The 16,831-nt window shown below is 49.3% G+C and overlaps 1 protein-coding gene and 1 long non-coding RNA gene across 2 annotated transcripts in view; one reads left to right on the forward strand and one right to left on the reverse strand.

Annotated features, from left to right (window-relative positions):
• Positions 1–361: 361 nt before the first annotated feature.
• On the reverse strand, positions 362–15,108 carry LOC106729169. Its single transcript, XR_001365514.2, has 3 exons — positions 14,191–15,108; positions 3,179–3,250; positions 362–808 (listed from the first exon to the last, which is right to left on the reverse strand). It is a non-coding gene; the product is annotated as an uncharacterized LOC106729169 (long non-coding RNA).
• Positions 15,109–15,465: 357 nt separating this feature from the next.
• Positions 15,466–16,831, forward strand: part of HK1 (hexokinase 1) — a 64,713-nt gene continuing 63,347 nt past the window's right edge. Inside the window, 1 exon segment of the mRNA XM_032491540.1 lies at positions 15,466–15,528. Within this exon segment, the coding sequence (XP_032347431.1) occupies positions 15,466–15,528 (63 nt within the window).

Raw genomic sequence — 16,831 nt, forward strand, 5'->3', positions numbered from 1 at the left:
ACTTTCCATTCCTATTTGATTTCCTCCCCAAAGCAGCATATTTCAGACCTCTTTGTAAGCAGAGGAGGCACCACCTGCAGACTAGGTTCCAGGAATAATATCCTGCCAGAAACCTTATGATATTTTACTTGGGATTACAGATCCTTCTGGAAACAGGGGCCTGCACTCTGCCCCTGGTCCTCAGTATCTGGATCTTTAGCCTCCCAGCTGATGAGGACAGGAACGAGGCCCTGATGTGGCCTCCTTTGGGTTCTGCTTTTCTCCAGGCATCCCAGCCCCTGCTGCTGAGGTCAGAAGAGAAGAAAGGCCCCGGGCATAGCCGCTGTCCTCCCACCATGGGGCAGAACTGCCAGCGAGGATGGGTAAGATCTCTTCTAGCTTTTCTCTGACTTCACATGGTCACGTGCACCACTGCCCACTCAGCCCACTCTCCCTGGCAGGTGTTAAGTGAGGGTCCATTTTTTAGGAGGAAAGCCCCAGACCAATAGCACTGCAGGGACCTGTTATGAAACAAGACAGGAGCCCATCAGATCCAGCAACGAACTCTCTGTGCAGTTTAATTGTCACCTGGGCCTGACAGATCCTGACCAACAGGAGCCCAGAAGATCATTCATGTAACGCCTCTGGTTGATCACTTCTTAGACAGTCATGCTGCAAAGTCATGAATGTGTGATGAAAACGGGAGCGTGGCTTTTTCTCTCGAAGTGAAGCCTCCCTTGGCCAGATTTTACGTTGCCAGGTAAAAGCAGAAATCCATTCTTGCCTCTTACGGAGAGCTTTGCTTCTCCCCTGGATGCTGAAACACACCCTGGAAAATGTTTACAGGATAAGTTATATTCTTCTGAGTAGCTGGCTCATTTTAAATTAACCTGTGCTGCAGATGGCCCCCCTGGAGCAAAGACTACAATTGCTCCCTTTTTACAGTTTGGGAAATTGAGGCCCAGTGGGGTTTAAGTCCAATAACAAATGCAGGGCCAGTGCCCTGGGGATAGAAACTCTCTCAGAACAGCATCTCAGTCACTGCTGTGGCCTGGCTTGTTGGCTTTGTGAAGACTCTCCCCAGGTCAGTTCTTGGATCTCAAATTAGTTGCCAAAAAGCATCTAAAAGTGGGGAGGGAGTGCAAGCTCAAGGAGGATCTGCGCTGACCTCCAGGTGAGAGGCCTGGGCTCTGGGAGGGGGTGCAGTGAGGTGTGCAACTTCCCCTCAGTCCTGCAGGGTTTAAGATGCCCCTTTCATCATCTCTGAGAAGGGCTTTGCAAAGTGCAGCCCAGACACATTCTTCCTGCCCCCAGGCCACTGAGAGAACTGGATTCAATCCTGTTTCTAACACCCAAGTGGAAGCTCAATCTTAGTCTCTCTTGCAGAATCCAAGGCACCTATTTGGATATAGTGGGACTTTCTGTGGGTCCTGAACCTCTGACGCCTCACCCTTCTCTTTTCCTCCTTTATTCCACAACCATGGTGAGACAAGTTTTGCCAGCTCTGGGGAAGGAGGAGTCCCTCCGAACTAGGAGGTTTGTCTGGAATGTCATTGCCATCTCTCTTGGTCCCCACTGTCCCCTTCCTGTGCCCCTGCCCAGCTTTGCCAGCCCCAGGCAGAATGCCACTGAGCATTTAAAACAGGCCACCAGCCTCGGAGAGGTGGCACAAAGCAGCCAGTGTCACAGGCGCCACGTGGCAGTCAGCAGGCTTGGGCACTGGCACTTGGAGTTTAGGGTCAATCTGTGGGTCTAGGGCTGGTCCTCTGTTTTACCTGGGGGTCCAGAGAGAGGAACACCGACTTTGGGTCTCAGACACAAGCTGAAAACCAAGAAGTTGGAAATCTCAAGCAGCAGGGGTAAGCTGGAACCGTTGCCCTTTGCCTCCGTATAAGTCCATGATCTTTCCTGCTGCTGCTAACACTTCATGAGCAGTGCCCTGTGCTGGCCCCTGCCCTTTACATTGTCTCCTTTAATTTTCACAAAGGCCCAACAAAGTAGGTATCATTCCGATTTTACAGATGAGGAAACTGAGGCTTCGTGAGGTTAAATTACTTGCCTAATTTTGCACAGCTGGTCAGTGGCAGATCCAGGACAGAAACTCAGATGTCTGACTCCAAGCCTGTGCTCTTTCTACCTCCGTCAAACTCAAGGCTCAGGGCAAAGCTTGCCACTCTGACTGTAACTTCCTTAGGACAGTTATATTTCAAGTTGTTCCAAGCTTAGAAATGGTGTGCTCTGGATGTTGAATTGCTACTCTGAATCTAAGGAAGGACCCAAAATTATATGGTCCGTTCAGTTTCTTTCTCCTGGTCTCCCAGGCTATTCCAAGTCCCAGGCAGCATCTTTTTTTAACAGTTTTTTTTATTGAGTTATAGTCATTTTACAATGTTGTGTCAAATTCCAGTGTAGAGCACAATTTTTCAGTTATACATGAACATATATATATATTCATTGTCACATTTTTTTTCGCTGTGGGTTACCCAGACAGCATTTTTCACTGTGCCCTACTCCAGATTCTCATGTAGACCTGCCACTGAGGTTTCATTAGAGCACTTTAAGCAAGAAGTTTGCTTTCATTGGTATCAGTGTAAGACCTAGACTGTTTGAGCCTTGGGCATGTGGAAAACTCGCCTGGATTGTCCTCGTTACTTGATGCCTTTTCTTGCTTTCCTAAGCTTCCCTAGGACCATGATTTCTATGGGGCGTCTTTGATTTGGGGCCTGCTTAGAAGAGGGCATGGCTCTTAAGTTCATGAACAGCAAACATGTATTGAGCATCTGCTCTATGTGAGGCAAGACAAGACGTACTGAATAGTAGTGACTGCCCAACAGGGAGGATGCATGGGTTACCCAGGATTCTTACAGGGACTGGCTGCATGTCTCTGGGCTGCTATGCCACCTTCTAGAGACCTCATTCACCCTCCTTGTAGCGTGGGCTTTCCTCTTGCACTCTGTCGCTCTGAGTTCCCTTCCTTCACACCCACCGAGAACGGGTCCTAGGAGCAGCAAGAGAGGGCAAGCTCCAGCACAAGCGCTTTTCAAGCCACCGCTTGCGTCATGTTGCTACTGTCCTACTGGCCAAAGCAAGTCACACAGCCCATCCCAGAGTCACTGTGGGAAGAGACATGAGAGCATGGGTACAGAGCCGAGAGGTGAACTGTGGTGGCTGTTTCTTGCAAACAATTTAGTACACCCACCTTATCCCTTCAGCTGCCATCATGAAGAAATCCACGTGGGTCTCTCTCTTGATTGGTAGCTGCTCCCAAGACCTGTGAGGCATGGGAAGTTGTCAGAGGGTTATGGAAGGGTGGGATGCTAACCGAGGACGGTTCCTTCCATGCTCATCTGGGAAGCACTTCATTCTACAGTCTTGGGGACAAAGTAGGGCCAGTTGTTCAGCAAGGACAGACCCCTGTGCTCCCACAGCAACCCTACATGCCTCTGCAGCGGCTTGGCCAGCCCTGCGCTTTCGTTGTTGATTGACACATCTGTTTTCTCTGGTGGACTGTGGGCTCCCTGAGGACAGAGCCACTGTTGTTTTTCATCTTTGAATCTCTACCTCCTGGCACAGTGCCTGGCACATTCGTAAGCACCTAATAAATGTTGATGTGAATAAATTTGAGGATCAGACATTTCTGAGCTCTGTGCATTTCATCCAGAGGATCATTAATCATGGTAAAATTTGGTTAGCTATTTCAAGGTCACCTGTAATTACTTTTACTTTCTGAGTGTTATTGGTTAATTATAAGCACCAATATGTTGTGAATGCAAGTTGCTAAGATGCTTTTATAACACCTTATTTTGTCTTGTCTGTCTTTAAGGGTATAGCAGCTGAAAAGCCAATCCAGCCCCCGCTTACTGAAAGTAAGGTAAGAAACCTAAATGTTCTTTCCATTTCCTTCTGTAACATTTTCTGTAAAAGAGACATATTGTGTGGCGATTCTCTTTGGGAATTCTGATCATGGTGTTAGTGAGCCAAGCAGCCCTGCAGTGGGTTCCTGGGGTGAGGACTTACCCCTAACTGCTCCTGCTGGGCCCAGCCACCACTACAGGGCAGGGACTTTCTGAGGGGCCTTTGTTACCAGGCTCCCTTCTTAGACCTTTCTTGGAAGCAAAATGCAAGGTGTCAGAGCTAAACACAGGGCCCTCCTGCCTTGCAGCTGCGTGGCATGCGGGAGAGACTCTGGGAGAGGGAATGTCTTTTCCAACGTGCAGGAACAGGCATGCCAGGAACTCGGCGCCCATCCCTTCTGCACTGGAACATGGACAAGTTTCAGATCTTCCTAATGGCATTTCCCATATAGTTCCAAAACAGAATTTGTGATGGCCCCCCCCCCCACCCTCCCTCCCATTCCCTAAGCTGGTACTTTACTGTGTCTTTAAAATTGCAGGAGAGTGGAGCTTAGGTGGGTTGCTTCATGCTCTTTAAGAGCCAACTTGCTGGGAGAAAAGTACAGTAACTTTTGACTTCTGCATCTGGGTCCATTATCTGGTCCCAGGTGAGGCTCAAGGCTGAGTCTGCATTCACAGCTACCTCTGCCGTGATCCTCATCCCACTGATTGAACAGCGATATTCTTGATCTTTCAAAAAAGAATAAGGGTCTCCAGCCTCTGAGGACTTACAGCTGAGAAGTGAAGCTCAATATGCAAAAAAGAAAAAAGTTACAACTTAGGGTGACATGTGCCTTAAGAGCCAGATGAGAGAGGAATCAGCTCTGTCTGGGGTGAGAAGGAAGTTTGGATAGAAGAGGTGAGATTTGCTGAGGCTCTTGGTTGAAGAAGGACTTTATAAGGCCAGGAAGGACTTTCTAAGCAGAGAGAGCAAAGCCTGTGAAGGATGGAAAGAAACCTGGAGATAACCACTACATATAAAAATAGATAAAAATCAAATTTCTCTTGACACAACATTGTAAAATGACTATAACTCAATAAAAAAATGTTTAAAAAAATCAAATTTCTCTGTATACCCAGGGAACTATATTCAATATCTTGTAATGATCTTTAATGCAAAAGAATATGAAAACAAATATATGTATATATATGCAAGGCTGGGACATTATGCTGTACACTAGAAATTGACACATTGTAACTAACTATACTTCAATTAGAAAGAAAGAAGAAGAAAGAAAGAAAGAAAGAGAGAGAGAGAGGAAGGGAGGAAGGGAGGGAGGAAGGGAGGAAGCAGCCTGGAGAGGCTGACTGGTGTGATGCCAGTGAGGAAGACAGGAGGGCAGGCTGATGAAGTTGGGTAGGGCTGACATTGGATGTCTGGTTAGGCAACCCTCTCGACAGGGTCTAAAAGATCTTTAGGCTGAGGTGTCATGAGATTAAATTGTGTTCTGTCTGGCAGTGGCAAGATCTTGAACTTCTAGCCTCCAGAATTGTAAGAAAATAAATTTCTATTGCTTAAAAAAAACACCAAAAACCCAAAAAACTTTTAGTCAATATGGCAACTGAATAGGCCTAGGGCCACCTTTTGGTAAAGTGACTTTGTGGCTCATTAAGTGAACACTCCTGATATAGCTTAAGGGAAACCAGCCTTGCACCCAAGACCAGGAGCTGTGTTTCTCTTCCTCACTTGAGATGGAAACTAACAAATACAAGAATTATATTTAAATTAAAAAAAAAATCTGTTGCTTAAGCCATCTAGTCTGTGGTATTTCATTATGGCAAGCCTCGTAAACTAATACAATACCAAAAGAACCCCCAAAGTGGAAACAACCAGGTGTCTATCAACTTATAACTGAATAAGCAAACTGTGATATATCCACACAATGAAATATTACTCAGAAATAAAAAAGACTGAAGTATGTACTACAACATGAGTGAGCCCTAGAAACATTATGCTAAATGAAAGAAGCCAGTCACCAAAGATCACAGATTGTATCATTCCATTTATGTGAAGTGTGCAGAATATGCAAACCTGTAGAGACAGAAAATAGAGCAGTGGTTGCCCAGGGCTGGGGTGTGTGGGAGTTTGGGTGAGAAGTGGCAGCTGATGGGTATGGGGTTTCTGTTTGGGATGATGAAAATATTCTAAAATTGATTGTGGTGAGTACCTCACAACTCTGCGATTGTAGTAAATATCATTGAATTGCACACTTTAGGTGAATTATATGGTGTGTGAATTTTATCGCATTAAATTTTTACCCCTTAAAAAGCATTCCTTTTTTCATAGCTGAGAAGTATGAAGTATGGATATACGACAGTTTGTTTATCCACTCACTTGCTTGTGGACATTTGGGTTGTTTCTAGTTTTGGCTATTGCTAATAAAGTGCTATGAACATTTGTGTACAAAGCTTTGTAGGAACATATGCTTTCATTTCTTTTGGATAAATACCCAGGAATGGAATTCCTGGGTCATGGGGTAGGCATATACTGAATTTCGTTAGAAACAGCCAAACAGTTCCAAAGTAATTGTATCATTTTACATTCCTATCTATCTCATCCGTTTTCATGTCTAACATAGACATTTAGGTGTGTTTTATAACAAACCTAACATATTAGTACAGTAGTATGCATTGATAGTTGTAAATAAATATACATATTATTGAGATATTGGGATATATTATTTGATGTATGAGCAAAACATTTTTATTACAAGCTCTGTAGCCTGGGGTGAGGAGAGAGTAGATACTGTGCTATTTTTGTATTAGTTTCCTAGGGCCACCATAACAAATTACCGCAAATGTGGTGGCTTAAAATAACAGAAATATGATATCTTACAGTTCTGAAGGCCAGAAGTCTAAAACCAAGGTGTCAGCAGGGCCGTGCTCCTGCCACAGGCACTAGGGAACTTCTTGCACTCCTGGGGGCTCCAGGCATTCCTTGACTTGTGGCTGCAAACCCCTCTCTAATCTCTGTCTGTCTTCACTCTGCATTTTCCTTTTCCTTCCCTATGTCTTCTCTTCTGCCTCTTAATCAGGACAGTCCTTGGATTTAGGGCCCACCAGTAATCCAGGATGATCTTATCTAAGTTAAGGATCTTGAGATTACATAAGAAGACCCTTTTTCCAAATTAGGTCACATTCACAGGTTGTCGGGGTTAGGACATATCTTTCAGTGAGGGGGCGGGTGCACCATTCAACCACTATAGTCCTGTTCTAGCAGAACAAATGGGCAGGAGAGGACTGATTCAAGAGAGTTTAATTTGTTCTGTTGTGTTTGCTCTCAAGGCATATACAGGTATAGATACCTATATATGTTTGGTGACAGAGTAGATGTGGGGCATTTGGGGGGAGAGCTCAAAGATGGTCAGGTTTCTAGCTTGGGTGCAGGGAGATGGGTCTGCCTGGAATACTCTTTTCCCAGGAGAGAAGAGGAGACATGGGCATGGCATGCTCCTTCCTTTTTTTCTGGTTTCTGCTTAAATGTCACATCCTCAGAGAGGCCTCCCCTATCCATCCTATCTGAAATGATACTTATATGCTCAGTTAGGATTACAGTTGGCTGGTAGTAATGGAAAACCTCAAAACAGCACTTGGGTTAACACATTGGAATTTCATTTTTCTCTCAGGCTGTAGAAATCTGGAGGTAGTCAATGTGGGGCTGATATAGAGCACCTTGGTGACAGGGATGCAGGCTCTTTCTAGTTTATTCTGTGGTTTTGTGTGGCTGCCATTCCCAAGGTTATCTCATAAACAAGACGGTTCCTGGATCGCCAGCCCATCGTCTATACTTCATGCAGCAGGAGGGAGGGAGGAGGAATGGCAGAGGGAAAGCTGCACAATCTTAGGGATGGCTCCCGGAAGCTACCATAAGACACTGTCACTTTCCTCTTGTTACCGAATCGTACTTGGGCCCTCCTGCCCCCCTCGCTAATACTGACACTGGGTTGTAGTGAATGAAGTACAGCGTTTACTGTGGGGCACCAAGGAGCAGCCCATGCTCAGAAGACCTGAGCTCCCCAGTGGCTTTCTATCAAGGGTTTTTGAACATTAGGGGTGACAGTTGCTGGGTGTGTGATCAACTACTGGACATTCTTCTGATTGGTTGGTGGTGAAGTAACAGGGTGACGTTTCAGGAATTGTATTCATCAGCCTTCTGGTTCCAACCAGTCTAGAGTCTATGTGCACATGCCCGAGTGGTCAGCATGTAGTTACTGTCCTCCTCTGGTAGTTTCTGCAGAACCACTCAAAGATACGCATTTGCCTCAGATCGTGATCTGTGTCCCTTCAGGAGACTGTAGTTCTAATCATTAGCTGCCTGAGTCTGCTCTCTGGAGCTCAGGGATGGCCAAACAAGGAGGGGGAACATGCAGGGGCTTGTGTCTGGGAAAGCCCTGCAGGGTCCTGCTCAGTTTCAGTCCCCTCTTTTCTTTATATTCCTCAATCCTTAGGGGAACAGGTACAGGACAAGAAAGAGAATAAAGTTTGGGTAGAAAAGTTAATAATAAACTCTGCAGGGGAACTCGGTTTTAGGGGTACCCGGCTTCACTCTCTGGCCAGAACTTGGTCCCACGGCCACATAATTGCAGGGAAGGCTAGTCTTTATTCTGGGGGGCCCAGATTCAGTTTAAACTTAGAGTATTTATTAATTAGGACAAAGGGGAAATGGCAGTTGTAGGGTGTAGCCGTGTTGCCTACACGCTGCTGTATTTTTCCTCCTAGCATCCGACGTAAGGTACATTTAATTTGTGATTTGTTTACTGTCTGTCTCTCCCTACAGAATGTGGGCAGGGACTCTGTCTTGCTTACCTGCACATTTCCAGTGAACTAGGAAGTGCTGGGCACATTAAGTGCTTCTCAAATATTTGTTGAGTGAATAAATGACAAGTCGGGGAATCGAGAAGAAAGTAAATTGAAGAAGAAATGACTGTGATGGGGAACAAATTGAATTTCAGGTGCCCATAGGATCTAGGAGTTGATGTTTACAGGCAATTGGAAATATGGGTCTGGAGCTCAAGTGAGAGGTGGGGGCTGGTGCCCTTGAGAGTGATTCTTGGAGTAGGGCATACTGGCCTGGCGCCACAGAAGACTGAAAGTGGTGGGAACACTCAGCCAGCTCAGGTGAACTGACCAAACTAGACGCCCCCACCCCCACCCACTGGGAAGGGCAAGTGCTTCCATCCCTTATAGCTCCCCACTCTGTTATGGGGACTGGCCTCACCACTTGGTTTGAGAATGCCCTTTACAGGAGGGCTCTGCAGGGCCAGGATCCACATGCCATGTTTTACAAGTTAACCAAGAATAGCTTGGTACATTAGGGGAGAAGTTCCCAAACTCAGGTCCTTTGACCCATCTGGAAATAAGGACAACATGGTTAATGAATATCCCACCTTGTCAGAGCAGCAGGGTAATCCTGAGCCTGACTACCTGGGCTCAGATCCTAGCTCTTCCATCAGTAGCCATGTGACTTTGGAGAAGTCACTTAATCTCCTTGTGACTCAGTGCTCTCATCTATAAAATGGGGATAAAATTAGTATTTACCTCATTGGGTTGTTCCGTGGGTCACGCAGGCTAATATAAGTTAAGAATTTAGAACAATACCTGGTATGTACTAAGTTCTACCTAAGTACTACTATGATTATAAAACCAAAGGTATTTAGTTGAAAAAGCTACTCTTATTTTTGCTTCTCTGGGTTAAACATCTTTTCCTTTAGGAAATTATGGTGGCAGGAGATGGAAATTATGATTAAAAAAATCCTCTCTTAGCAAAATGAAAAGTCAGTGCCTAGGTTTTGTTTGTATATTTAATTTGCTGGTCTGTGAAATCCCGCAGCCTAGGAGCCCCACCGAGGTACTGACCTGGACTCTCCTACGTGAGTATTTCTCTCTCTGTTTTGGAGCCGATACTAAGGGGCAGCACTGAGGACCTTTGGTTGGACTGGTGAGGACAGATGTGTGTGGGCACTGGGGAGAACTATCCTAGGAAACTCAGGGTAACCAGTAGAGTGATTTAAGATTGCTCTGTTCCAACAAGATACTGGTTTTCTTTGGGGAAATAGCTGGCCTCAGATAAGGAGCAGGGCTGAAGCCAGGCAGGCCTCAGCAGTCTGGTTAACCCTTCTTCTTCCAAGCATTATTCTTTTTGCACAGGAGGCTTGTCAGGTTCAGAGGCAATGGAGTGAGGATGAGATGTCCAGGAAGTGACAGGGTTGGACCAGGCTTTCCTTGGCTTCCCTGAGGGGCTGTCATCCCCAAAGGGGAACAGAATCCTTCTTGAGAAGAGACTGAGCAAGGTGTCTCTTGGTGGTGGTGGTGGGGCGGGCGGGGTGGGTCAGGCCCTTTCTGAGCCAGGTAAATAGGTCAGGGTTGAGCAAGGGGCAGGCAGGCAGGGACTTTAATGATACCTGAGAGGATTGGGACTTGGGTGAAGCAAGAGAGGTGCCTCAGGTGCAAGATATGCGTGCAAAGCCTCTCTTGCCTTATCTCAGTTCCAGCCCTGATACCTGAGGCCTCTGGCCTGTAAATTCCAATTACCAGTTGAAAGTTTAAATACCTACAGCCATGTGCACCAGTGACCAGGTGGGCTGGGTGGGGCCTGGGGCGAGCTGCAGCACCCCTGCCTTGTTCGAAGGGGGCAGTGGTGCTCACTGTTAGCTGATTGTTGCCCGTGATAACATGGGCCCTGGGTGGCTAGACCTTAGGTGCCAGAAACTTGGATTTTAAAATGAAATCTCCCAATTTTCAAGTGTTAGCTCATATTTATAAAACATTAGGTGAGCCAAATAGGATGTTTTAGCCAGGTGGTTGCCAGTTTATAACCTTGGTTATGATGCTTTTGGAGGGCAGAACTTTGGGCAAATGAGAGAAGGACGGAGGCAGGCTGAGAATGTGATTTTATAACCTCAGCCACTCCTTACCAGCCTTCTCACGCAGGAAGCAGAACTGTCTGCAAAGCTGATGAGAAAGTCACAATGAACTTCCATCCCAGTGTGCTCTGGATCTGCAGAGCCACTAGGACCCTGAAGGAACCACCACTGGCAGCATCAAAAAGAGACTGCTAAAAATACTACCGTAGAAAGTCAGGGTCTAAATCAGTCATTCTCATTCCTGGTTATATACAGGACTCACCTGGGGAACTTTTTTTTTAAATAGAGGTACTGGGAATTGAACCCAGAACCTCACGCGTGCTAAGTGTATGCTCTACCACTGAGCTATACCCCAAACCTGCTGGGGAACTTTTAAAAGGATGTTTGTACTACATTCCAGATCAACTCAGCCATCACCTCCAGGGCTGGGGCCTGGGCATCAACATTTGTAAAAGCTCTCTGGGTGATTCTTTTGTGCAGCCAAGTTGAAAGTCAAAAATCTAAATAGTAGAAATGCTGGGTCATGCTCCTTTCCTGGTTCTTCTTTTCAGAATGTGCTGTGCACCACAGGGCCCCCCACTGTGTCAGGATGCCAAGATACTGCCCTGGTGTGGGCACTGGCCTTAATTTTTCTTATTCACTTTCTCTTTAAGATCTTAAACAAGCTCTAGAAACTCCACAACCCTCACTGATTGATTAAGTGGGGATAATGATATTTGCCCTTCTAGCCTCACCAGCCCGTTATCAGGAGAAATGAGGCAATAAATGAGAAACTACTCTGTAAACGGTCAACATTATGCAAGCACAGCTGTTACAAGTGTGCTGCCAGATGCTGGGGTACAGCTTTGATCCACTGCAGAGAAATTTTGGATTAACATTCCTAATGCCTTGGGTCCCACGTGAATTGTTACATTCTGACTTAGCTGTAGCCTGCATTCTCTTACCAGCAGGTGTGTTTGGTGGGTTGGCAGCCAGGCACTGTCTGACCTTCCACCCCCAGCCAAACTTGCACACAAGGAAGCCCAGTTAATGAACAGAGAAACCCAGGGGACTTCTGGGATAGTGGTGGACCATCGAGAAGATGCACGGAGACCTGTGGAACTAGACTTCCCATGGTCCAGGTCTTTGCTGCTCTTCCTTAGGGTCCAGGGAGTAATCAGCAGAGGGGCTTGGCTGGGGTCCACGAGCTACATGACAGCACAGAAGAGGTGGAATAATAAAGAAGTGCAAGGGGTGATAACTGGCATGACAGAGAGGGGATGAGGCCCAGTTCTGAGCCCAGTGGGGGACACAGCATGGGCTCTGGCCTCAGAAAGCTGTCTGATTGGGGCAGATAAGGCCGCCCCCTAGAAGACAGTCAATATCAGGCAGACTGTCATGACTCAGTGTTACTTATCTGAGACCCAGGCTGCGGCGAGGTGGTGGGGAAGGATGGACAGAGCACTGGGTGGGCATTAGAACTGGGTCTGAATCCCAAATTCCACCACAGCCGGACACTCGGCAAGATGGCCCACAGGCTGCCTCTCAGCTTCCTAGTCTGTAAAGAAGAGTCTTGTTCTAGATCTAGATGGACTCTGAGCACAGTCCGAGTTTGTTCTTCGGAGCGGCTGAGGCCTGGGAGACTCCCCCCAGATAGTATCATTATGAACCAGGAACAGACAGGTTTTCTGACATCCATCAGACACACTACCTACATGGCCATAAAGCAAAATTGGGTGAATGGGAACAATTTGGTTGTTCTCAAGTGTCATTTGAGTGAGTAGCCATGGTCAGGGAGGGCGTTATGGGGAGGGCAAGAGAGCTGGGCCTTCGGCGAGAGGGACTCTGGTCAGGAGGAGGCGAGTAGAGAGGGATGAGCAAGCAAGGAAATATGAGCTCAAACAGGATGGACTTGGTGTGGGTGAAGGACAGTGGGCAGTGGCCTCGCTGTAGAGGAGGAGATAAGTGGGGAAGAATGGAGACGGATTACAGAATGCCTCAGACACCAGGCAGAGATGTTTAAACTAGCTTCATCAGGAAGGAGGGGGCTATCAAGGGATTCGGGGCAGGGTTATGATGTAATCAGGCTGCTTTTTAGCAGGAATAATGTGGCCGGGGCCTCAGAATGACTTGGATGGCAGGAAGCCAGGAATCAGGAAGGACAGCTAGGACTGTTGTAATATTTCTGGCATGGGCTGATGAGGACTGAGGGTTGGGAGGATGCAGCGGGGCAGGCCTAGAGATACTTAGGCTTTGGGGCATGGCTGCGTTCAATAGGTGGGGAGGAGTGAGTCACCTTGAGAAACAATTCCTCAAAGGCCAGGAAAGAGAAAGCATTGGCAGCCTCCTTGCCTGCAAACAGAACATCTCAGGGTAGCCTTGCTATTGGTAGTGTAAGCTTCTCCCCTGGCTCCAGCTCAGATAATGTATCTCAGTCATAATGGGGGCTTGGTGATGATGCTAGCCGGGCCTGGGTTAAGGGGTATATATGCTCCTGATCACTGCACTGGGCTAAGTCCGCCTTCAAGTGTCAGGCCCTGTGCTGAGTGTGGGAGACAGAGCAACTAACAAAGCACAGCTCTTGATCCTTGCAAGTCTGGCAGAATCACATCTGCAGGACTCAAATGACACTTGAGAACAACCAAATCGTTCCCATTCACCCAATTTTGCTTTATGGCCTTGTAGGTAGTGTGTTTGATGGATGCCAGAAAACCTCTCTGTTCCTGGTTTATGATGATACTATCTGGGGGCAGATCCAGGTTCTGTGCGACTTGGAGCTTAAATAATTTGGGGGAACCTCTTTGGGAAATAATTCAAAACAGCAAATATAAAATTGCTAGGCCTTCTCAGGGCCCAGAATCTGGGGAATGCAAGCGAGAAGCCCTGAAGTGTAAACCTCATCAGCTTCCCAGTCAATCTTATGATAATACCTACCATTTATTAAGTGTATTAGCATAAGTAGGTATTTTATTTGTAGTGTTTCACAGCAACCAAGGGAGGTGGGTGGGCATTAGTATCTCCATGTCATAGATAGGGAAGCAGGGTCAAAGAGGTGATTCAGGATGCCACAGCCATAAAACCAACGGGTGGGGGCTCTGGTCTCAAGGGCCGCAACTGAGGTCCTCTTCAGTTGATAGCAAAAGTCACACCCCTGAGGTTCTTGAGGGGTTTTCTGGACCTAAACCATCCCCTCCTGATTCCACTGTACCTTTCTTCTGCCTGGTCAGTGGTCCCCAGTATCCAAGGCTAGGGTAGAGGGATTGAACTCTGGCCATCTCAGGGTACCACATGGTGCAGCTTTGGTCTCAGGATCATGGACTATTTAGACAGAGGGGCTATATACAACTTGAAGGACAGCAAACCCCAGGGGTGAGCACTGGCTTTGAAAACACACAGATCCAAGGTCTAATCCTGGATCTACAACTTTCTGGTTGTATAGCAAGACACATGGCTTCGGTAAGTCTTCATGTGCTTACCTGTTGAATCAGAGTAATAACCACTTCTTTGTATTTTGAAATGTATTATGCGTCCTCTTGTAAGGTAGTAAAGCTCCTGGTGGTGGTTGGCACACAGAAGCAATTAATCTAAGAATCTTATGGTTGCCATCAGTCTTAGTAGCAGCATAAATATGATTCCGCACTTCCCCTTCCGCTTTTAAAGACGAACGGTTTCCTAGGGATTCCTCTCAGCTCGACAAACTTCCTTCGGGAAGTGAAAAAGGTGGCACCTAGAAAGGGCACCTAAACTGTTCATCAGACTCCAGCGAGCTTGAGTGCCCAAAAGAAAGAGGAAGCCCGAAGGATGGGGCCAGGCTGGGGACTGCGGCTCAAGTCCCGCCCAGCTGGCGTGCGCCCTTCGCGAGGGCTGCAAGAACCGGTGACTCAGGGGCGGGCGCTGTGGGGCGTCGCTCTTGGTTTAGCAATACAAATCCGCCAGTCGGAGATTAGGCCTGGAGGCGCCGCAGCATGGGTGGGCCGAAGGGGGCGGGGTGGAATGAGGTGATGCCCTGTCGGCGAGGACCCAGGTGGGGCCCCGCGCTCGGCCCCCTGGGCCCGCGTAAGCTGGCTGGTGAGGGGACCCAGTGCGAGGACCGCGAAGCCTCCGGGATCTTGCTTCTGCCGGCACAGTCCCCGCTCGCTTTCCACGCCCACTTCTTCGAGCCACTTCCCGGCGTCTCCCCTTCCGCGGAACTCCCGGGGGCGAGCCCTCGTTTCCGAGGAAGGGGGCCGCCCCTTCTAGGCTGCCCAGTTCAACAGCAAGCCAGGCCCAGCTGTGCCTCCTCGCGCGCCCCGCGCCTCCCCGCCCAAGCAGGGCGCCACCACGCGTGACGGTGCGCGCGCGACAGAACCTCCCGCCCCCGCGCCGGCTTCCTACGTGGGGGACGTGCAGGGAGATGCCCGGCCGTGGGGGATTTCGCGGCTTCGCCCGCCCCCTTTGCGGCGCTGGCTGGAGCGGCGGCCAAGCCCCCCCGCCCCGGCCCAGCCGCCACCGCCACCGCCCGGCGCTGCAGAGGCGCGAGGCAGCCAATGGGCGCCGAGGAGGTGGGCCGGCTGGCGGCTGTCACCCTCCCGGGGACGGGAGCGCGGAGACTGGGAGCGCGCGAGCTGCCGCCGCGCCCCAGGTCGTGGGGGAGGAGCCGCCGGAGGAGGAGGAGGAGCCGCCGAGCAGCCGCCTGAGGACCACTGCTCGCCCAGGCTGCGGAGGACAGACGCCGGCCCTACGCCTGCCGCCCCGCGCCCCCGACCGCCAGCATGATCGCCGCGCAGCTCCTGGCCTATTACTTCACCGAGCTGAAAGATGACCAAGTCAAAAAGGTGAGCCCCTCGCCGGCGCCGCCGCCGCCGCCGCCCAGCCCTCTGCCCGCAACGTTGCATTCCGGCATCCGCTCGCCGCCGCAGTCGCTTCCATCCTCCCGCGCCCAGCCTCCCCCAGGCCAGCATTGGTTGGACTATAGGGCGGTGGGGAAAGCTTAGCCCTTTGATTTTCCCCGGGATTGTGTGTGTGTGTGTGTGTGTGTGTTTTCGGAGGGGAAGACCCCCGAGACTGGGCTGCTTGCTGCAGTGTCCTTGAAATGGGCTATGGATGTCAAATGGGCCTCCAGGCCATGCGGGGAGGTGGCTGTGTGGGGACTGGTGGGCTGGTCCACAGGGCCTGTTTGGTACGGTCCAAGCGCTGTGGGTGGAGGAGTGATCGCAGAGATGCTGGGGAGGTGAGCGCGCAGCAGGCGGGGGTGCTGGCTGGCGGCCAGGCATCCCATATTTGGGGTTCCCGGTGAAGGGCGTCGGGTGCCCGGGAAACCTGTCACCCCAGCTCTCCCAGCTTTTGCGGCTGCTCCTTAATCTGAGGACGGGGTGACCCGCATGGCGTCCCGGAACAGGGAGGGGCGCGGAGGCCACCGGAAACTTTGCTCACAGGCCTTAGGTCTGGGGCGGTATGTCTGAATGGAATTTTTTATTCCTCTACGTGACCACTCTCTTAAGCTGTAATTTCCAGGCAGCCCTGGGAGCTCAAATAAGGAACTGGTCTCTTGAGTCGGATGGAAGTATGCTTGTGGCATGTGTGTACTTGCACAAGGATGCATCTCCCTACCCTGAGGTGTTGCTGCCTTCGACTTCTGTCTGGCATAAAGTACTGTCTGCTGGCAGGTGTTAAAGGTGTATCTCTCCCTTATGGTAGGTTTGGCACTAAGTTTTTGAGGAACAACCTAAGCTGCAGGGAAAGACGCCCATTTTATCAGTGCCAACCCTGGCGCAGGCTCCTGACCCACCCATACCCAGCCTGGGTGACAGTATTGCTGGGGTAAGCTGGGGTGGCCAGCAAAGTCAACCTGACTTTGGAGTTCAAACAAGGGAGTGGTACCTACAGGTGAAAGTTAGGAACCACAGACCTGCAGCCACAGGATGTTTGGTGCTCTTCCTCTCCACCCAAGACAACCCCCTGCTCTGGCACAATAGGAAATAGGCCTGCTGAGGACAGTGACCTCATCAAGGTCATCTGGGGAGTTAGATGGAAAGCCAGGGCGGGACCCAGGTCTCCGCCTCCCTCCACTGGGAACTTGACCGAGGCTCCTCCTGGAAGTCAGCTGAGGGGGAGGTGCTGAGACAGAGGCCTTGAGGA

The sequence above is a fragment of the Camelus ferus genome, chromosome 11 (assembly GCF_009834535.1).
Source record: "Camelus ferus isolate YT-003-E chromosome 11, BCGSAC_Cfer_1.0, whole genome shotgun sequence".
In the NCBI taxonomy this organism is placed as follows: Eukaryota; Metazoa; Chordata; class Mammalia; order Artiodactyla; family Camelidae; genus Camelus; species Camelus ferus.